The sequence below is a fragment of the Mus musculus genome, chromosome 10, assembly GCF_000001635.26.
Source record: "Mus musculus strain C57BL/6J chromosome 10, GRCm38.p6 C57BL/6J".
In the NCBI taxonomy this organism is placed as follows: Eukaryota; Metazoa; Chordata; class Mammalia; order Rodentia; family Muridae; genus Mus; species Mus musculus.
The window spans coordinates 77498083-77521100 of NC_000076.6; the positions used below are offsets into that span (position 1 = coordinate 77498083).

A 23018-nucleotide genomic window follows, 5' to 3' on the forward strand; every position below is an offset into this window, starting at 1 on the left:
TGTTCTTCAAAAGGTGGATTCAATTCCAAACTGCTAATGTAACAAGTACTTAACCTTGCTGTCTGCCTGAATGTGGCTGTGGGGTGTATGCAGTTCTGGGAGAAAACCCCACTCTCTCTGGGTACACAGCCACAGAAGGACCTTTATTCAGATACTTCAAACATGGGGTGACCATAGCAGAGGGGGTGAGGTAACCAGCAGCTTCCCCCTCAGCAAGACACAGCCAACTCTGCCACCCTCTACATCAGGGAAGATGCCTCACAGGACAGGTCAGAGAGGCCACCCTGACCATCCCAGGCAGGGCCAATACGTCAGGGTTCATCACTTCACACTGAGGCAGAGTCAGCCCTCCAAGGCCTCTGCCCAGTGCAGCCTAGCAGACTGTGATTTATAAGGTGACAATTTGGTGGGGGTTTTCAGTCTAGGTGAAACAGAGCAAACAATTCACTTAGCGCCTCATCAAGACCAGCCGCAGAGCGGAGAGGGGCAAACTTCCCTGGCAGAAAGAAGGGCTGAGGGGCCGCCCCCTCACACATACAGGCTGACAGACCCAAAGAAAGGACAGCGAGGCTGAGGGAGACATGCAGCCCAAACTCACACAAGCAAATCCAAATCAAAGATGCCCAAACAGGGTGATCCAGGGCGTGCAAGGATAGTTTGGGATCTGGAAGCTGTTGTAACCCACCATGACTGGGGGTAGCACTGGCTAAAAGGGGAAAACTTGGTCACTAGATGTGCCAGAAGAGATGTGGTAAAACTCACTATCTACCCATGATAAAGTTACAGTGAAACCATAAACAGATCCAAGATAATAAATAGCTCATTTCTACTGAGTTCAACAAGATAGCACTGACCGCATCCTGGCACTCCGGTCTGGCAGCTCACTGCTACCAGGGAGGCAAAGACAGCAAGCAGAAGCCAGCAGGGGAGTGGACAGGGTCAAGAGATGTGCCCAGCCCCAATCCCTAACCCACAATGCAACACAACTTTTAACCAAGCTGAGAAATCTAAATCCTTTCTTAAGCAAACAAACCAGACAAAACCAAAAACCCTCAAATATTATAGACAGGAGGATAACAATTCAAGGTCATCCAGACAGTCCAGGATCCTGAAGACCCTGCCTCAAAACCATAAAGATCTCAATGTGAACAAAACATTATTTCAACAGAATGAGCAAGAGAGCAAGTCTACTAATACTCGAACAACGGAGAGAGCCTGGGGCAGAGTACCAGACAGAGACGAGAGGTGGCCGCACTTGTGGTTGCCCCTCACTCCCTGCTCTGGAAGATGAACTACTTGAGTTAGACACTCTAAATAAGTAGAGAACCACAAAAAGCCAAAACAGTAAAGCCACACGACACCACTGGAATCCAGGAAAAGAAAACCACAGCCGTGAAATGCAACTTCTAAGTTGCCTCCATCAGTCGGGTACATCAAGCGTCAGAAAGCACTTTACGGGAGCTGAGCTATAGGTGCTGTAGAGCGAAGTCCTGGAGGACACCTGGTCCACGCAAACTCTCAAGGGCCTTCATGCTCAGAACACCATGTTCCAGGGACGGGGAGCACTTCGCTCCAGGGACGGGGAGCACTTTCCGAGGAATCTGACACTGGGGAGGCAAAGTGGAGCAAGATGGAGAGGGGTCAGGGAAAGGTATAGCTTGGGACAGTTCCTCACAGTGACAACAGGGAGAGTGTGGCAAACGATCAACAGCCACGGAAGAGACACACTGCTGATGGTACTAGAGAATCCAGTATGGCTACCAGACTTGAGATATATCCTGGGCCAGATCACAAGACATAGGCTGTTACTAAAAAAATAAGAAAATGACAATTACTGGTACTTTTAAAAACTTTTAGAAGCAAATTTGTCCAAAACACAAAATACCAACATACACACACACACACACACACACACACACACACACACATATATACACACACAGAGAGAGAGAGAGAGGGAGAGAGAGAGAGAGAGAGAGAGAGAAATTAAGATAACAGTTATTTAAAAAACCTGACCAATGATGAGAGGCCCTTGACGTGATTCAGTGTCGGCAGCCCACCCTCCTGAAGCTGGGCTACGGACTCGGTGCCGCCACAACCCTAATCCCTCTCACCCTCTCAGCTTCTGTTGTCGTCTTTAAGGAGAACGACATCAGTGAAATCGGATGATGTGCTGAGAACCAAGAAAGCCCAGAGCGAGCTGGGACGAAGGAGCAGAGGAGGCCTTCTGTGCCTGTCCCTTGCTGACACCAGAGCACAGGCATGGATGGAGGGAAGCCATGTGGCTTTCAAAAGGACACTCCAAAGAGGAAAACTATCTGCACCAGACTGTGGCAGGACCACCTCCCAACTCACAGCAGACAGGATGGACCACAGCCTAAGGACAAGCCAGGCTGTGACACTTTCAGAAGGAAACAGAAAAACATCTTCATGACTTGGGATTCTGTGTGCTCTGTCTGTCTGTCTGTCTGTCTGCCTGAGACCGCGTCTATTCGAGCCCTGGCTGTCTTGGAACTCACTATGTACATAGACCAGGCTGCCTCGGACTCAGAGATCAACCTAAGCACCATCTTCTTAAGACAAGACACACTGCAATCATATGGGGAAAATACGGGTAAGATTGTTAATCATTAAACTCCCGTCGCTTAAAAAAAGAAAGTTAAGAAAACGAATAGGCAAGACAGTCTGCAAGGAATACAGCACACACAGCTGAGCAGGGCCAGCAAGTCCCCAGCACACACACAGAGTCCCCAAGCTCAGTAATAAAAACGCAGAGCACCTGGAGAAGAATGACCCTCACTGAGGATGAGATGCAGATGCTCTTTCACAGATCACGGACCAGCAGCCCGTGAGAGACAGCAGCCCACGTCACCAGATACACGACTGAGGACGTACCATCACCGTATGCACGGCTGCGGGGCCACCACGACTCTCCTGATGCAGAAGGGGGACACGTGAACCTCGGCTTCAGAAGAATGCCTGGCAGTGCTTACAAAACTAAACATACACCTGCCCTATGACCCAGGATTCCATTCCTAAGTATTTACGTAAGAGGAATAAAAAACATGTCTGCAGAGACACTAGAGCAAATGCTGGCCAGCCTTACTGAGCACAGACAAGATGGAAGGGCAGACATCCATCAACAGGAGACAGGGCAGCAAGGATGACCGTGAACAAACATCGTGGCGCCTCTCAGCCATGGCACTGCTGCTGCTGCTGTGTGCAGGGCAGCCTGGCAGGGAGGCACTCTCAGGAGACAAAGTACCAATGCAACCACAGGCCCATCAGACATGGTACCTTCGCCATAGGCAGGTGGGTGGCACAAGCAGCTATCAGAAGTCACTGCTGATGCCAGGTAAACATCCTCTTCACAAGAGAACAGAGGGGGGGCTGGAGAGATGGCTCAGCGGTTAAGAGCACTGACTGTTCTTCCGGAGGTCCTGAGTTCAAATCCCAGCAACCACATGGTGGCTCACAAACATCTGTAATGAGATCTGATGCCCTCTTCTGGTGTGTCTGAAGACAGCGACAGTGTACTTACATATAATAAATAAATAAATCTTAAAAAGAGAGAGAGAGAGAGAGAGAGAGAACAGAGGGGATCACAGACAAGCTCAGCACTAGCCAGCCTATCTGCCAGCAGGCATACGAATGCCCGCAACTTGCCTCAAAATGCACTAAGAAAGTGCTGATGGGTGGGCAGGAATGAACCAAGGAATGGCTGTGACAGAGGAGTCAACTTAGCTCAAGACACAGCTAACGTTGTACTCAGAGGCTAACATGGACACAGTCTAACTACTTAACCAAATCTAAAAGAAAGCCAGGCCAGGTGGGAATCGGTGGAAGTTAATAATGCAGAGGAGAAGCAGGCAGAACTAGTGATTAGCATCCTGGGTTTGTGCACTAAATCAATGAAGCTTCTTAAGAAATCTAATCAGAAATGGTGGAACACAGAAATGACCACATGCTCAGCAGATAACAGTCCTTCCCAAGGACTAGGGGTCAGTTCTCAGCACCCACATGGTGGCTCATAACCGGTTATAACTCCAGTTTCAGGAGATCTGATGACTTCCTTTGACCTCTGCAGGCATGTGGGCCACTCATACACACACACAAAAGGGATAGAAATGAGAAAGCGGGGCTGGAAATGTAACTCAGTTGTAGAGCGATTGTCTAGCATACGAAAAGACCCTAGGTTCAATCCCCAGTATCAGAGGCAGGTGGGGGTGGGGGACAAAGGCAGGGAAGAGACAACACACAGCCTTTTGCTGATAAAGTCTGAGAGCTGATGAAATCAAACTATTTTAGAAGAAACCTTGAGGCATAAAAATCAACTCACATCATCCACCAGGAACAAAAACTTCCACACCAAAGCAGCACACCTCAGATGCGGCCAGGGCCACGCCAAAGCAGCACACCTCAGATGGGGCCAGGGCCACACCAAAGCCTCAGCACAGAGAGCACAATTCCTTTTGCTGGGAATTGTGGAAAGGTGACCAGAGCAGCCAGCCAACTTCTTAAAAAAAAAAAATCCAAAACGCAACAAAATGTAAAACTAGTAATTTTGAGGAAATTGACCAATTTCTAGAAATACTGCTTCCAAAACACCCCTTTATTTAAAGTTTTCAAGAAAAAAATTTCAAGAGAAATTACCTTATTTTCAAGAAAAAAAAAAAAAGGTAAACCACATTTAAACATGTAAGAACATATAGATGAAACTATTCCAAATTAACTCCCAGAGTTGGGCCTGGAGAGATGGCTTAGTGGTTAAGAGCACTGACTGCTCTTCCAAAGGTCCTGAGTTCAAATACCAGCAACCTTGTGGTGGCTCACAACCATCCATAATGATATCTGATGCCCTCTCCTGGTGTGTTTAAAGACAGCTACAGAGTACTTACATAAAAATAATAAATAAATATTTAAACAAAAAAAACAAAACTCCCAGAGTTGGCAGAAACACACTAAAAAGAAAGATAACGGCTAAGAGAAAAACTACAAAGCAATCTTTGTGATTTTCAAGTAAACACAGAAAATGCTTGGGGACGTCGCACATAATCAGCTTTGTGGAAAATGACTGCCTACTCCAGGAAGGGAGCGAGGGAGAGCTGCTCCATCTGCTCCAAACGCTCGGCTGGAGACCGAGACCAGACTCGACCCCAGCCACCCAGGGCGGGCGGGCGGGCGAGCTGCATTGCTCCTGCCATGCCACAGCTGCAGGACAGAGGCCCAAAGATCAGGAGCTCAAGGTCAGTCAGGCTTGGCTACCCACAGAGCTAGGCTGGCCTGGACCATATGAACTCTATCATCAAGTGACAGTTGCCAAGCTCACACAGACCTGGGAAGAACAGCAGACAGGCCTCACCTGTGCACGAGGCTCTGACCCCACAAATGTACAGGTTATCCCTGCAGTTAAAGCTTTCATCACGAAGCCCCAGTCAGACCACTTTTACCCCAAGGGACAGAGAACTTTCAGGATGGCTCTGTACGGAGGAGGAAGCAAGGGGGTTGCAGGAGGCTCACACTGGTCTACACCCACTCAGGGACAGATCGCCTCATGCTGCCCTGCTGCTGCCGACTCCCTCAAGCAGCCACTGATGCTGCTTCTAACACTTCCTAGTGAGCGCCTCCTGGATCCATCCCATCAGGGTCTGAGAGGACAAGCACATGAGCAATCTCCACGGGGTGCAAGTCCATCCAGGCGGCACAGGCATCGGAATGAGACGGGCAGATGCAGCTAACTCACAAGATAAGGATGTGACTTACTCTGTAACCATCGCTCACGGCGAAGCTTCAGCTTTTCCTTCTTAGGCAAAATGGCCTTTGGCTCTGCACCTGAGGAGAGAGCACAGGAGTAATGAGGTCAGTGTCTGTGCGGCCCGGGGTCTCCCCATCCCTGCAGAGGCTAAGGTCGATGACAAGCCTGTGAGTCCCCAGGTAACGAACGGCCTCAGGCTCATGCAGCAGTGGGTCCCTGTGCTGGTCCCAGTGTATTTGGGGAATGTGAGGATACCACAGCGCTACTAACACCAGGTCTTGGGCATGACAAACGGTCACCTTCCATGGCAGCATTAGAACCAAAGCATGAAAACAAAGTGCCTGTGACTCCTCCTGTCCTCAAGATAGCTCCCATCCCTGCAACGAAGCCTACAGCCCCGCATCTCCAATCTTCTGGTGGTAGCTTCCCCTGCCTGGTTCTGTCTTCTCTTCCTTGTGCTCCTTGGCCTCAAATAACCTGCTATGGTGTTCTGATTGGCACATCCCTACTGTAATGGCAGGCAGCCAGGCACGGAAGCTCACGCCTTTATAATCCTAGCACTCTGAAGCTGAGGGAGGAGAACAGCCTTAAGTTAGAGGCCAGCCTGGGCTACACAGTGAGTTTCAAAAGGAAAAGTAATATGACTATCTTTGGGGCTGGTGAGATGGCTCAGTGGGTTAGAGCACCCGACTGCTCTTCCGAAGGTCCAGAGTTCAAATCCCAGCAACCATATGGTGGCTCACAACCACCCGTAACGAGATCTGATGCCCTCTTCTGGTGTGTCTGAAGACAGCTATGGTGTACTTACATGTAATAAATAAATAAATCTTTAAAAAAAAATATGACTATCTTTGGAGACAGGGTTGAGTTCTGGTTGCTGACTTGGCATAATGGGTATGTTGGCTGATAAGGGACATTCTTAATTAGGTTGAGGTCGGAAGACCCACCCTGAATATGGGCAGCACCGTTGCAGGAGCTAAGCTCTGGACGGGAGGGATGCAGAGGGCAAGCTCAGCACTAGGATGCTGATGTTACTCCATCGCTCTCTGCTCTGACGGTGGAAATTATCTGACCAACTGCTTCAAGTTCCTGTGGCCTCTATGTCCCTGAACTGAAGGGACTGTAACCTGTGGCCTCTATGTCCCTGAACTGATGGGACTGTAACCTGGAACTGTGAGTCAAACAAACCCCTTCTCCCTTACGTTGCTTTTCTCCCTTACGTTGCTTTTCTCCCTTACGTTGCTTTTCTCCCTTACGTTGCTTGGCCAGGTTGTTTTAGCACAGACACAGGTCTTGGGGCCGAAGAGGTGGCTCAGTGGTTAAGAGCACTTGTTCTCACACAGAACCCGGGTTTAGTTCCCAGCTACTGCACAGCAGTTCACAACCATATATAACTTGTTTTAGGGGAACCGAGACCTTCCTCTGACTTCCATGGGCGCTGCACACACAGGGTGCACTTACATACTTGCAGACAAAATACTAATATAAATAGAATGAAAATGGAAAAATCAAAATTTTGAAGGCATGGGTCCCTATACAAAGGTGGTCTAAATACAGGGAGGTCCCCTTTACAGATGAAATGAGACCATCAAGGTGGCCCTGACTGACTTTTCCTTAGATGAAGACCAGGAGACAGGTGTATTCAAAGGGAAGGGGGGGGGAACCATGTGCTGGCCAAGGAGGACCAGGACATCCATTCCCTCTCTGTCACAACTGTGACACCGTTCTTCAAAACCACGGCAACAATACACACTGAAGCCACTGGGTCTGTAGTACTGCCATGTGAGTCAAGTCCACCTTCTTAGACACCGGCCAAGGAGAGGCCTTGTATAGACTGCCAGACTCTGCTGGTCACCACCGCAGGCAGAGGGCTTCTCAGCGTGCACAAGTGAGTGTGCACTTGTCTGGGGACATTGAAGAACACAAGTGGAGATATATCTGCACCAGGAGCCAGAGGACACGGTCCCACTTTTCAAAGGAGAAAACCAAGGCTGACCACTGCATACTCTGTGGTAACATCAGTTGGACCTGTCCCACTGACCAGAAGTTGACTGACTGGGGCATAGACAACTGGGCTATGTGAGCAGAAAGGATAGACAGCACTGATGGGCTGGCTCTGAGGGGCCTGGACAATGCTAGCTGGGCTTCCTCTCTCTAAGGATGGTCTCAGCCCAGTGTAAGGCAGCTGGAACCAGCTAGGGACACTGCCCAGCCAGAGCATCAGCCCTGCCCATGATGAATAAGAAGGACTAAGTGTGGAACTGAGAACTGTGAGGCAGAAGGAGGAGCTCCTACTAGTTACTGGGCCTCGGGCACCTGGGTTGTAGCATTTTGGTGGGATGGAGGGTGGGGATCGGGTCACTGGAATCTTTCCCTGCTGCTACTCTGTCCCAGAACAACACAAGGAAGGCCCATGCCCTTGGCCTTAACTGCCTTTCCCAGACCTGACATGGTTTTAGCCACAGAGAAGAGAGAACATGGTTTTAGTTCCTAAGAACATGTGTAGGAAACACAGTCTCCTGCCATCTCGTACATGTAGACGTTCCTGGATTGTATGATGGAGAACCTGCGTGTCTAAGGATAAACGTGGCAGAAGCAAGTCCTGTCAGGAGAAGCTGGAGAACCTGGTAAGCTACTTCAGCCTCTGTTGAGAGGACGGGGACAAAGCCTGGGCTGTTGGTGACTCAGTTTCTCCCCACAACTAGGGTCAAGGTGCTGGGGTCTGGTGCCCATGCTTCCAGCCTAACTCTACCTGTTCATTTTCCCTAGAAGAAAGGCCGAGGCTGTGCGCCTTGGGCTGGGCTAAGAGGGCCCAGGCTCGGTAGCTACTCCTCCAGCTGGCCTGACAGATGGAGCACCCGATGCACTTCACTGCACTCCAGTGCACCAGACCTAGGCAGGTGTCACATGACTAGAAGCAAAGTCAAACCACAAGTGAGGTGACAACAGGCCTAAATGTGGGATGCCAGGCTGGGGTGGGACTTGGGGTTTTCTGAGGTGTATGGAAACTTGTAAGGAAAATGGGCCTGGCACAGCCAAGATACCACCAACGGGGGTGGGAGCTCACACAGAAGTGCCCAGTGGGAAGACATCCCAGGGGACAGGAAGTAATTCTCTCTAGATGATTCTTTCAACTTTTGGTAATTGTGCAATTACTCCAAAGTAAAAATAACACCGAGGTCAGTGGAGACTGGCCCTAGCAATCACATGCCTAGCACCGCACACAAGGAAGGATGTTGGAGCGGGCTACTGAGAACGCTAGCTAGAATGTGACCTTTTTAGCCCTCCGTCGCTCCGGAGAAACAGAACCGAACAGGCTGTTCTTGCAGATGCAAAGGGTTTGGAATGCTGAGGTCATGCAGAAGCTGAGGCCTGACACAGCCCTAGGATCCTGCTGCACTTGGCACTGATGGTCACGCTCGCTTCACTGGACTCTGCACAGGCTGACGGTTACTCCCTGTGGGCAGAAGACAGGCCCAGAAACAGGCAGCAACCAGACAGACATGGGTAGCCTCCATGATGAGGACAGGGATGTCTGTGACGTCAGCAGGCCTGTGCTGGCTAGAAAACATACACAGAATGAGCTGTGGCTGCTGCCCAAACAGAGGGGGCTTCACAGGAGCCACTGTGACAGAACAGCAGCTCAGTCCCAGCTGAGCTGGGGACAACAGAGCTTGGAGGCCTCTTCCTGGCTACCAGCTGTCATGGCATCAGCTGCAGCCCTTATCCCGTGAAGGAAGGAGACAGAGCCCAGCAAGCATTTCTGAGACTTGACAGTACCAACTGCTGTACAGGGGCAGGGCTTCTCAGCCCCAGCTTCCTTACCAGAGACCTGGAACTTGGAACAGGTACCAGGAACTGGCCCAGGGCAGGCCAGGCCCAAATGTGTAACACTGACTCCCATCTACAGCTTACTCTTAAGGATGAGCAAAATGTTTAAAATAAAATTTGCAACAAAGTGAGACCTAAACCAACCACCATGGACCAGGCTGAAAGCAAGACTACTGGACAGACAGGAAGGGTGAGAACAGCAGTGACCTCAGTCCTGCATCAGGATTTCCCAGTGCCAGAGAGAGATGGAGATGTAACCAGCAGCCCTCCCAGGATGCTCAATAGTCACAGCGCGGAGGGAGAGGGGCAAGCATTCTGTGTTGGTCAGCTTTCTAGTACTGTGACAAAATAGCTCAGATAAGCAGCACTGGAAAAGCCGTGTGCACCCGGGTGAGAGAATGGGTTTCAGAATAAAAGGCAGTGGGCTGGAGAGCTTGGGCAGTATTAGTGCTCAAGCCTGACAGTGTTTGAACCCTGCACCAGCAGACAGCAACAGTCAACTCTCTCACACTGCTGTGTGACCTCGAAACACATGAGGCTTGCTCTTGTGCACATACACATATATGCACTACACACACAGACTAGTAATAAGACATGCAGTTAAACTGTAAAAAGGAGGAAGGGCTAGGTATCTGTGAGGGATTGTCTAATGAGGCTAAATGAGGTGGGAGGAATTACCCTAAATACAGGCAGAGCCTTCCACCCATGGCCTGGAGCCCTGGACTGCAGAAAAGGAGAGAGTGAGTTGAACACAGTATCCATTGCTCTCTGCCTCCTGACTGTGGACAGGGGCAGTGGCTCAGGAAGGCATCTGGGTACCAACGGGCCAGGAAAACCGTACAATGTCCCTGGGGTTGCCAAGACCCTCCCCCCCCCCAAAAAATGGCACCTCCTTGAAGCTACCTATCGTCAGGTGAGGTGGCCTGGGATACAGCACAGAGACAATTCTCTGAGTACCCAAAGGCTGAAGGACCAGGTGGGTCCTGAAATCAAATGGGCATGCGGCTCTGAACAATGGAGCATGCAGTAGGCCCCACGTGATGTCACACACAGGACCCACACTAGACCAGGCTTAGCAGGTCACCAAGGCAGGGTCAGGTGTCCCTGCTGATGCTTATCCCTTTTCATACAACTCCAAGTAGAGGCAGGGCCCTAATGGTCAAGCCTCTGCTACAGGGCTGGCTTTGTACTTACAGAGCTAAGGCCAGGCCTCTAGCAGGACACGGAGAAGGAGCCGTATCCAAGTATCCTCAAGACTCAGCATGCCAGGACCCCAAGAGCCCTATACACCAGGTCCAATCTCCTGGGGCCTAGAGATAATAGTCCCACAAGAGTTCTGGGCCGGACCACCAGCACAGAAGGGCAATTCCTGCTGGGTAGAGGTGGGCACTCAACATGGTCCACTCACTGCAGAGCACAGGAGGCACACAGGCAGTGTGGTTGGCTGGTGAGCCCACACACATATTCTACTACATGTTCTGCTACTGCGTGTTTAAACTGTTTATATGGCCTTAAAACAGGCAGCTTTAGCCTGATGAAAGTGTGGCCCGTTCTGCTATTTGGAACATGTCCCTGTCCCAATTACAGATGCAGCCTTGTTTCCTTACTAACTTAGGCCAGCTGTTAAGCTCAAGCTCTGGAAAGAGAATCTGATAGGTCATGGCACCTTATATACTAAAGCTGCAGGAAGGACAGAACCAGGCCCCGGCTGGCTCCCGGCTGGCACATACAATCACTTCCGCATCACACTCCACAACTAGGTAACTGAGGACCCAAGGAATGTCACTGGAAGGGACACACAGAAAGAGTTACTGGACCGTGTTTGTCAACATGGTGTTTGGCATCTCTACAAGATTTGTCCACCAGTATGTCAGCCTAGCACCCCACAGCTCAGCAGCCAGCACACACACAACACGGCAGCCAAGGTCAACTCATGCTGTGACTTGCTCCTAGAGCTTGTTCCCGTGACTCCCTGCTCTGTGCAAAGGCTAAGCCTGGGAGTGGAATAGAGACGGTGATGCACATCCTACTGGCTGCCATAGCTCTGACTTCACAGCAGTCTTCTAAACAATTCCTAAAGAAACTCCTCCTCTGAGGGTTCCACACACAGAAGGAAGTCGCTTGCTGAGGTCCCCTGCCCCAGGACCTAGGAAGGAAATGAGGTTCTGCTGCCCTCTGCTGGCCAGAGTCACAGAGGCCTGCTGCTCATAGGAGGGGGAGCCTGAAAACGCACATTCACACTCTGCTAAGCACAGGGGAGGTCAGGGTCTGAAAAGATACAACCAACCAATGGGGCAGGAGCCTGTCATGATGCCTGAGGAGACCATGGAGTGCACTCTGGGTTTCCTGGGGCCACCTCACCCTGCCTAGGGCTCTTAATGACCTCTTTCCCCCACGCCTCCCAGTGGCCTTTGCCCCATGATCGAGAGCGACTGGTGGGGTGGTTTCCGTGCTTCTCACAGCCTCCCCCACCTGGCTCTGCTCTCCTCCTCTGCAGGACTTGCCTCAGCCTGCCCACGGCTCGGAGCTAGAGTCCAGATGATAATCTGGAAAACGGATTGGTTTGTTTTCTGCGGTCTTCTAGTGTGCGGGCACAGAGAACTGGAAATAAAATCTAAATGTGTGCTTGCAGACTTTCTTCTCTGAACAGCACACGGTCACGTTCTAGCTTCGTGCCCAAGGTCAGCAAAGGCGGCCCCAGACAGCATACTGTGACCATCTGCCAGGCAGCAGCACGACCAGGCTCACTGTACCAGCTCAAGCCTTCTGCACACCAGGTAACACACCACGTGCAGGATGGGGGTGGGAGAAAGACTGCTTCATGCTGTCTGCCACAACTCCTTCCACACCGGCCAAATGAGCAGGCAGGGGAACCACAGGCCACTTCACGGGAGGATTGCACAGGCAAGACCCTCTATCCCATAGGACAAAGCTGAGTTTATTGGCCGGGGACAGGGTATCTCCAGACCAGCCTCACTCCTTTTCCCAGGGCAAGAGGTGAGGACACATAAGTCAGAAGCCCCACAGCACAGCTGCAGAGCCCAGCACCTCCCAGGCAGAGATCTTGTCTGCCACAGGAAGATAAGCTCAGGGAAGCAGGAAGGGGGCTGGTCCCCAAGGTACCAACAGAAAGATGAGAGCTGCCACCAGCAAAGCACTCACAGGGACACTGGCCATGCCACCTCCTGGGGCTACAAGCCTGTACATGGTATGGCAGCCCGTGTGTACATAAGACGGTCATGGCGATGTCTAGTCTCTTCAGGACCATTCATTGCACTTAGAGCTACCTCAGTTCCTGGGCTAAGTGTCGAGTTGTTTCTGAGACAGGGGCAAGAGGCACTGCAGTGACCCATACATAAAGCACCCACAGGCAGTGCGTGCGCCCCTGAAACCAGCAGGTCACTGAGATGACTATGGAGCTGTGTACGAAGTCCTCAGTAAATGTGTATTGTCCACATGGTGGGCATCGGGGACCCCAAGGCCTCAGACCCACAGAAACAGCAAAGGCTTCTGGTCCAAGTACAGTGCTTACCACTGATCAGTGAGTACAGAAACCACCAACTACACCTTCAGCCTTGCAGATGACTGCAGCGTGAGACTGCTGCCCTACAGAGAGCCCTTGGTCTGGCTATTTGGTGCTTGACACAAGCTAGACTCATCAGAGGAGCCTCCAATGAGAATATGCTTCCATAAGACAAGGCTGTAGGCAATGCTGTACAGGACTTTCTTAAACAGTGATCAATGTGGGAGGGCCCAGCCCACTGTGGGTGGTGCCATCCCTGGGCAGGTGGTCCTAAGATCTATAAGAAAGCAGGCTGAGCAAACCATGGGTAGGTCATGGTGTTTCGTCACATCAGTAGAAACCCTACGACACCCTGAGTTCCCAGACTGCCTACGTGTCCTCCATCAGAGAGAACACAGCCTGCCAGAGGCTTTCTTGTCCGTGTGTCTGTCCTTTCTTCTGCATTGCCCCGGTCAGGTTTGAGCACCAAGTCATGCCCGATGCAGCGAGAGACTGAATCAAGGACTCAGCTCCCTTTGTGACCACTCTGACACAAGTCAGGTGTCCCTCCACCTGCCTGGCTCAGAGACTAAGCTGACCACGAACAGAAGTAGCCAGTACCAAGAACACAGAAGGTACCAGGCAGCCAGAAGAATCATGCGGAGAGGGGTCTGAGAGAGTGGTCTGAGATGCGGACCCGGAACCCTGGGAGACGAAGGCTTTGACCGTCTCAGCCAAGTCAGAGTATGATAAAGGACTCGGGTTTTCCAACCGCAAGTCCCTCCCTACACATGGGGCTCTCCCCAAAGGATCTTGCAGGCATTGTTACGTCCAACAAGCAGCTGATCTTTTATGCTAGTGGGCAGAAGAAGAGGCAGGTCTATCCTACTTCGTCAGGACATTCTGTGAGGTCTAACAGTCACCTATGTCTAGCTTAAAGTTAACTGAGGACAGATATGTGGGACTCAAGGTTAGAATAACAACTGGAGAGACAGCCAGTCAGAGGGCCACCAAGAAGTTGAGGGCTGATTAGGGGATAGGTGATACATACACCAGGAAGAGTCCCTGGATGTCTCAAGACCACCCCTAAGGGACTAAAGTTGGCTGTAGACTGGACGAGTCCTACATCAGGATCACCTTTCTCCTGCGACACCCTGTGCCCAAACACATGAGGTATCACGGGCATGGAGAACCAGGGCTACGCTCTGGCCAGAGCTATACATGGTCCAAGCCAAGGAGCCATTCCCATGTCCCCCAAACCCATCTCTGCCACACACTAAGACTGCAGTCCCTAAGACCCTCTCAAAGACGCAGGCCGTGGGAAATACATGCCACTAAGGAGATCAAAGGCCGCTCTATAAAGGTTCCCTGAATCAGATGTGATTTGTCCCTTATTTAAGGTTTTATGCATATATATGGGTATACAAATTTTTAAAACATTTTCTGAAGGATTCAATCAGGTACAGTTTTCAAGCTCTCTCTAGATAACTGTTACATTAACCCTTTTGAGGAAGCGTTGCTATCAAGTTGGGGCAGGTCAAAGGGTGACAGGTGGCTCCAGGATCATCCAAACAACCGGGCCTGACAGAGGTTCTAACGGGAAAAGGACATGACAGAGTTGAGGGAGGCACTGCCATGGTAAGGCCAAGTCCTTCAGGTCCAGTTGGCAGTAAGAGGGCCCATAGCTGAGATGAAACCTACCAACATCTTGCTGTCCCAAAGAAGGATATGCAAACCCCTCTGCAGATGTCTGGCCTGGTCATCTTGCTGAGCCCACCTCACGAATAAGGAGCAAGGAACCAGAATTTGCTGAATGCCTGGACCTTTCTGGATAAGGTAACCTCAGTCTCTATGAGGTGAGTCTGTCACCATTTTATATACACCAAGACTGACAGTTAAGAATGCCAATGGTGGGCTGGAGAGATGGCTTAGCAGTTAAGAGCACTGACTGCTCTTCCAGAGGTGCTGAGTTCAATTCCCAGAAACCACATGGTGGCTCACAACCATCTGTAATGGGGTCTGATGCCCTCTTCTGGTGTGTCTGAAGACAATGACAATGTACTCACACATATAAAATAAATCTTAAAAAGGAAGAAGAAGAGGAGGAGGAGGAGGAGGAGGAGGAGGCGGTGGCAGCTTCGGAGGTGGCAATGGTAGTGCTGGGTGTGGTAGTACATACCTTTAATCCCAGCACTCGGGAAGCAGAAGCAGGCAGATCTCTGTGAGTTCAAGCCCAGCCTGGTCTACAAAGTGAATTCCAGAACAGTCAGGACTACATAAAGAGAACCAGTCTCAAAAAAAAAAAAAAAAAGAAAGAAAGAAAGAAAGAGAGAGAGAGAGAGAGAGGGAGAGAGAGAGAGAGAGAGAGAGGGGAAGGGAGAGAGGGAGGGAGGGAGGGAGGGAGCCACTGGTAGCCAGGTGTGACAGTGCATGCCTTTAAAACCAGCACTTGGGAGGCAGAGGCAGGATAGCCTAGTCTACAGAGCAAGTTCCAAGACAGGCAGGTCTACACAGAGAAACCCTGACTTGGGAAAAAAAAAAAAAAAAAAAAGAATGAGTCTGGTCACAATACCTTCAGCAGCAATTAGAACTGTCTTGACGGGGCAGGGCGGGAAGGGGGGAAAAAAAACTGTCTTGACTAGATGGCGGCCACAAGGCCTGCCTGCTTTTTGCCGCCTTGACAACACAGGCGCAGCATCAATGTTGCAGGTAAGTTATCTAGTGTAAGCACGCTCAGAATTTATGAATGGAATGCCGGGCAGCCTGATACCTGCTTCAAAAGGACTCCTTGTGTGGTACCAAGGGTAGGCACTGGCCTGTGGCACTCCTCAGCGCCAGTCTTTCTACTTTGGTATACTTTACGGTTTTGTTCTTTTTTTATTTTTCCTGTAAAAGTAACATCTCCTTTAGTCTTGCTTTGAGACAGGGTCTTTCCACACAGCCTTGTTTCTTCCTGGAACTAGATGTGTAGTCCAGGCTGGCCTTGAATGTAGAGACTGGCCTGCCTCAGCCTCTCAAGTGCCGGGATTTAAGCTATGCAACACATGTCATGCCTAGTGTCATCTTTTAAAGCACGGGCTAGTCCACAGGCAACAGTCAGGCTGCCCTCTCGACTCTCCAAAGGCAGGAACTCACCTCTCTTTAGGGACACCACACTCCTCTGGTCCAGCTCCAGCCTCTGCACCAACGCACTAGGGTCTATCTGTGTCCTGGCAAAGATGTCATTGTGAACGAATGTCCAGTCCTGCAATCCCAACAGGAGAAGAGAGAGGACATCAAGTTGACTTTTGGTTTGAGAGTCACACATCGAGAAGATGCTAAGGCAAAAATCCTCTACTTCTCAGCCAGGGAGGCCCCGGAAGAGTATCTACGTCCTTGTTCCCAGATCAGGCCTGTTCCTTCCTGCCCCCATCAGACTTGGGACAATCAGAGAGTCTTGGGGAGTAGAGCCACACTAGCACAGGGCCTGAGCACAGCCTCCCTGCAAACACATGCAGATCCAAGAGTAGCTGTGAGATAAGGCATGACTGCTGCTTACAACTGTATGCATGGGCCCTCCCAGGAGTGAGCAGAGGGAATCCTCTAAGTACTGGTCCTTGGGCATCTCTGAGGAACAAAAATAGGAACACCAACCACATAACCTTCCAGTGAGGCAAAGACGCGGCTGACCAAAGGGGCATAAAAACAATCTCTGTCAACACAAGGCTTAAATTTGAGCCAAGTTACCAAATTAAAAGAAAAATGGGAAAAATAAGAATCAATGGCTGCACGAATCAATGACTGCACAGCACCTCCCGTGGGTGTGGGTGTGGGAGAAAACAGAAGCTCTCAGTTTGGCTACAACAACAAATAAAAGCTGGGCACAGTGGGCTACAGCCTGGGCACGAGAGTGACAAGCTGGGGGGGGGGGCTAGGGTGAAACCTTGTCTCAAAAGAATAAAGAAAGAATGAGATGAGGTAAAATAAAAATAAATAAGATCCCAAAGGCCAAAGCAACAAGCAAGCGCCAGGGACACAAGTGCATGCCATGCCTTTAACCCCAGCATGTGGGAGGCAGGGGCAGGTCAATCTCTTATGAGTTCGAGGCCAGCCTGGTCTACAGCGTGAGTTCCAGAATAGTCAGGGCTACATAGAGAGACCCTGTCTCAAACACACACCAGAGACTGAGACACAGAGATAGACAGAGGCAGACAGACAGCGCCCTGCGACATTTCCAGAGCGTAGTGGGATATTTTCCCCCAGAGATGGAAGCGCTTCTGGAGCCTCACACCCCAACCGAGAAGGCATGACGGCTAAAGGTGGGCCGGGTCAGGACCCTAACCAGAGTGGCAGGAACACACACAGAAGAGGCGACACCCAACCATCCAGGGCTCCTGATCTTTGGAGATCCGGCTCGGCAGAGACCTGGCCCGACCGGCGCCCCACACCTCACCTTCGCCCCCGCTCCGCCCGCCGGGGATTGTGGGAGCGCCGGCTCCACGGCGCGGGGCACAGGGCCCGGTGCAGAATCCCCGTCGGGTCTCACGGCCGCCCGGTGCACACGAGCCCGCAGCGCCCTCACTTTCCCCATCTTCCCTGGAGGTTTCCGCCTGTTAGCAACGCCGCCTCACTAGTGGAAGAGCCTCCCGGAAGTGCTCCCAGACAGCCGGAAATAGAGCCGCGGCTGCGTAGATCGGCGTTCGGCCGGTCCCCGGAAGTGCCTCCCGTAGCGCGTGCGCAGTTGCGGTGCTTACGTCGCGCGCTCCCGCTAGCGCGTTAGACGTGTGGCGATGTGGCTGCAGCCAAGAGCCAGGGAAGTAAAACTATTGAAGCCTCGGGTGCACGTTACGCCATGTTTCTATCGCGCGCGTCTGGGGTAGAATAGGGAGAAAGGTTCACGTCGGTTTTACTCATGCGGGTCTCTATGTGTGCAGCTTGGCGTTTCGTCCTTAAAACAGGTCCTGGAGTTGGGGACTTTGCAATTCCACTTAAATGGGTACCAGATGGACCGAACGGCCTCCGTCTTCCTGCACAGTCGGCTCCGTGTCCAACAGCCCCTGTGCACCCAGTGCAGTATTGCTTAAGGAAAGCAAGGACGAAGGGTAATTCCAGCTCTTCACCCAAATGACACCTGTAAAATACAATACAAAACCAAAGTGGGCTATAGTTGGAGCCACAAAAGAAAGTTGGGCCCAGGCACAGCCAGGGTAGAGGCCTTCTGCCTTCTTCCCTTCTAGGGTAGAGAGCATCCTGGATGCCGGGACGTCTCTGCTAGGGATCCACAGTGAGATGGGATTTGTGGGGAGAAGGTGAGCCCAAAGCGGAGTCCGGTGCCCCACAGTGGCTGAAGTAGCAGAGCATGCCAGGGAGCAGAGCCAATAAGCATCTTTCCGATGCGGTTTCTCATCAGGGGATGCCTCCAGGTTCCTGCTCCTTCCCTGACGATGAGATCCAACCTGTAAGATGTAAAGAACACCTTCCTCCCCACGCTGCCTTTGATAAGTGTTTTTATCACAGCAACAGAAAGCAATCTAGAACAGTGAGTGAGTGGCTGCAGGCCAAGCAGTGCACTAGATGTGAAGCTGAGACAAACTAGATTGAATCAGGCGACTTGAAGAGACGTTTGAGCCAGAACAGCTGAATTGAATCAGCCAGTAAGAGTTCAGAAAGAGCTAGAAAAGGAGATCGTAGTCAGCAGTAAGCCTCCGAGACAACAAGGACATCAAGCGAATAAAAGTTACTTTCGCAAGCTTGTTTTGAGATGACCTGGGAATAAAGTCCATTGAACTCTTCACAACCTGGTTCATCTCCCCAGAAGATCTGGCAGCCAGAGCCACCCTGAAAGCTAGCCTGGCTTTTACCTAGGACAGATCCCCACCCCACCCCCCCACCCCCTAAATGTTTTCTCCTTCTCAACCCTCAGCAGTGTTCCTGTGCTCTGGGCTGTCCGATGGACCCCAGGTTCCCCCATGGAGGATGAGTTGCTTAAGGCCAGTTCCAGGGCACCCCAAGGAACTCACAAGTCGACGACAACAAAGTTAATTTTTTAGAATCCTCAACTCTTCTTCCTGCCGCCTGAGGGCGCGCGTGTCCCGTGCTTCCCTGGCTCCTGGCAAACTAGTTTTGCAGTTAGAGAGGACTGTACAGCTAGTTTTGCAGTTAGAGAGAGGACTGTACAGGTGTCTCTGGCTAATTCCCCCCCCCCCTCGGGCTCTAGACCGCGACCCTGCTCCAAGTCAACTAGAGTGTAGGTGTGACCGCAGGCTGGTCCACTGATACAGCTACTGGGAGGCGGGATGGGGGTTTGGGGTGAGGGGAGGCGGACAATGTATCATCGCGCCCAGCCCTGGAAACTCAGCTGCCAGACCCCGCAGGCATCAGCAGGGTCCAGATCACCTCTCAGTTCGTCCCCAGCCCCAGCGACTGATCCAAGACAGTTCTGCCTGGCTTTTCTCGGGGAGGAGGGCTCCCTTGATCCTCCCAGGGAGGTGGCCAAGTTTGCTGGGTCCACCTTTCTTTGGGTGACCTAGCCAAGGCCTGAGCTTTTTCAAGCCTAGTTTCCCTGTTTCTACAGTGGGGGTTAGAATGAGCTGCTTGAGGACTAAGAGAAAAGTGAGAGCCAGGAAGTGACCCCTAGCAGCTTATAGTTGGAGATCACAGATTCCTAGGGCTGGGCAGAAAAGAGGCTGGTATCACAGTGTGAATGAAGGGCGGGAGCCCCAGGCACAGGGCTGGTACAGACACACAGCATCTCAGAGGCCCAGGACCTTCTGGTGACGGAACCCGCAACACAGAGTCCTAATTTGACTCTGATCATGGGTGCTAGGCCAGCCAGCCGCTCAAGGCAGTGGGGCAGGGAATTGGCCTCCTGTCCTTCACAGCTTCTGGCTGAGCACCAAGGCCCAAGGCCTTCCAGCCACCTGGGTCAACCTGCAAAGGGCACAGAGCAACTTCCCAGGAGTTCCCTGAAGTCTGGTGATCAGGGAGATGGGGAAAGGCAGGCATGGGTGTCCATGTGCCGTTACCTCCCAGACCCTCTGGTGTGTACATTGATGAGAGGCCAGATCTTTGAAGATCAGACTCCATTTTAGAGAACCTGACCTAAGTTTGAACTAAGGTAAACTAACAGGCTGGTACCTAGCATTAGTTTCCAAGTTGCCCCCCTCCTCAACAAAACCTGAGCCTAGCTCCAGTCTCTAGGTTAATTCCCAGCAAGACCAGCATCTCCAGGTTATACCCTCAACATGACCAGTACCTCCAGGTTATTCCCCCAACAAACCTGCATCCCCAGGTTACAAGCCCACCCCTGCCTAATGACCACCAATGCAGAAGGGAGCAGAAGTTAAGTTTATGATAGGACTCCCAACACCAGTCAATTGTGTTAAAGGCCACAGTGGCTTTCCAATTAGATGCTTGCACACTTAACCCTCCCCCTGCCCCCAGTTGCTGTTTGTATAAAGCCTTCCCCGATAGGTATTTGGGCTCCCACAACTACCAAAACCGTCCCAAGAGATGGTGGTGCATTGGAAGGGCCCAAGTTAGCTCAAATAGAATAGAAGCTAGATCCTGCTGTGAGTTGCATCAGATTGGCTCCTATCTTTTTGTTTGTTTGTTTGTTGTTGTTTGTTTTTTTTTTTTTTTTTTGATTTTTCGAGACAGGGTTTCTCTGTGTAGCCCTGGCTGTCCTGGAACTCACTTTGTAGACCAGGCTGGCCTCGAACTCAGAAATTCGCCTGCCTCTGCTTCCCAAGTGCTGGGATTAAATGTGAACGCCACCACGCCTGGCTACCTATCTGTTTTTTGAGGGGGTCACAAACACTTCCCTGGCACTACATTGATGCCACTGATTCTGTGGACCTAGGCTAATTAGGAAGTTAGCCTGGCACCAAGGACAGAGAGACGACCGCTGGGTAGGTGTTACCTCTGCCCCAGTGATCTTTGACTTCTTTCTAGCTTTGTTGATGGCTAGAGTCAAAACTGTATTTGGGTATCTTAGTACCATTTGTGGTCAGGTTATCTCCATAGCTGAGATTTTCCCGCAGTTTGGGGTCTCCCATCACACTTAGCTCCTGAGACTGAGGCAGCCCCACACTCCTACACTCCAGGGGAGGAAAGGCCAGCAACCCGTCCAGGGTGTGTGCCCCTGCCTGTTCTGTGGGAAGCCACATGGTGACACCCAGGGCGGTTCAGAGGAAATGAGCAAGGGGAAGACCCATGTCACAATTTCAATAAAGTGCCAAGAACCAAGGGGACTGGAGATATGAGAGGCCCCAGTAGAGAGCCCAGATGGTGACCATGATGCCCTTGTCCTTGGGGGTCAATGATAAGATTAATCAAGCTCTATCTCTCATTTCCCATTGAGTCAGCCTGCTGAATAGGTAGGGCTGATTCCCTGGGCCTGAGTGCTTCCGTGAAGTTGACTTATAATAACCTCCTTACTTATTATAAAATCATTTAATAATTCAAAACACAGAAGAGTCAACTAAAATGTTAAAATCTCTTGGATCCTAGTGCCCAGAGTTACCTGGCTGGTTCCTCCAGGGTCCGGGGGCCCATCATGAGTTGACTGCCACCACCGCTACTCTCTTTAGATCTTGATCAGCAGTCAGCACTGCCACTGTTCTTACACTCGCTTTCTGAGCCCTAAGGTGGCCCAGCTACCTTTGTTTGTTTGGTTGGTTTGTTTGGTTTATTTATTTATTTATTTATTTAGGTTTTTCAAGACAGGGTTTCTTTGTGTAGCCCTGGCTGTCCTGGAACTCTCTCTGTAGACCAGGCTGGCCGTGAACTCAGAAATCTGCCTGCCTCTGCCTCCCAAGTACTGGGATTAAAGGTGTGCCCTACTGCCTCGGACTGGCCTCAGTCGGCCCCCCTCAATCCACGGGAGAAATCAGGGTTCCAGTTACAGGTGGGCAGGGAGTCGGCAAGAAGTGGGTGACAAACAGATACGGACACAGAGAGAGTGTGTATCTGAATGTAATTTGTCAAAGTGAGCATCAGTCATATATTACAGAAAACAGAGAAGTTAAGTGAGGCCTTCCGAGGTACAATGAAGTTATCTGATGCAAAATTACTTTTACAACAAAACAGAAGAATGCATACTAAAAGAGGGATAAAACCCAGGACCTCACACATCCCTAAGCATGCACTCTACCCCTGAGCTGCCCCAGTGCTCCGTTTCTGATGACTTAGCAATCTTCACATGTACCGGACCTCTGCTGTGAGCCAGGCCCCTGTCACGTGTCCCAGTCAGGGAAACTGAGGCTTAGAGGAAGACACGGAGTACCTTAAGGATCTGACCGTTGCTTGTCGACTGTGCTGTGCCCCATTCCTACCCCAGCCATCACGACTCCCAGACAGACAGAGAAGAGCAGAGAAAGGACCCAGAGAAGCAAGAGTTCAGAAATCAGGCTTTGCATCAAATGCCACCCAGACCTTCTACTGATGCTCTCTCTCCTCAGGATGTTAAAAGTAGCTCTGTTCCAACCCTAGTGGAAACCACACGCTGAGCAGGAAGCAGTGGTTTGAAAACTGGAAAGAGAAGCGACAAAGGCTAAGGGCAAGCAGAGGTCTAACCCAGGTGGGGCCTGGGTTGAGGCTAGGTGCCTCCCGTATGACTCACGAACCTCTGACAGTTCCACAGATCAGCGTGGCTCTTGAGGTGGAGGGGACTGGGCTAGTAGGAAGGTTTTTTGGCCTTCATGTTTTTGTAATGAAAATGTTCCTTCCTCCCTTTTCCTCTTCCCACAACAGTCCTGTACTAGTTTGATTTTTAATCAATTTTTTTAAAAAGATTGATTTGTTATGTATACAAAGTTCTGTATGCATGTATACATGCGCACCAGAAGACAGCACAAAGATCTCATTACAGATGGCTGTGAGCCACCATGTGGTTGCCGGGGAACTGAACTCAGGACCTCTGGAAAAACAGTCAATGCTCTTAACCTATGA

The 23018-nt window shown here is 51.0% G+C and overlaps 1 protein-coding gene and 1 long non-coding RNA gene across 3 annotated transcripts in view; one reads left to right on the forward strand and one right to left on the reverse strand.

The window, feature by feature from the left end:
* The window catches only part of Fam207a (family with sequence similarity 207, member A), a 30270-nt gene extending 11428 nt beyond the window's left edge, over positions 1–18842 (reverse strand). The window contains exons 1-3 of one of the 2 annotated variants that reach the window (NM_133998.3): positions 17521–17731; positions 16224–16332; positions 5764–5832 (exon numbers count right to left, since the gene is read on the reverse strand). In NM_133998.3, the coding sequence (NP_598759.1) occupies positions 5764–5832; positions 16224–16332; positions 17521–17658 (316 nt within the window). In that variant the 5' untranslated portion in view covers positions 17659–17731. Of the gene's footprint in view, positions 1–5763; positions 5833–16223; positions 16333–17520 lie in introns of both variants that reach the window. The other variant, XM_030244803.1, reaches the window with a different exon arrangement.
* 2810425M01Rik (RIKEN cDNA 2810425M01 gene) lies at positions 17816–18859 on the forward strand. The gene has a single exon (NR_163865.1). It is a non-coding gene; the product is annotated as an RIKEN cDNA 2810425M01 gene (long non-coding RNA).
* The last annotated feature ends 4159 nt before the right edge of the window (positions 18860–23018 follow it).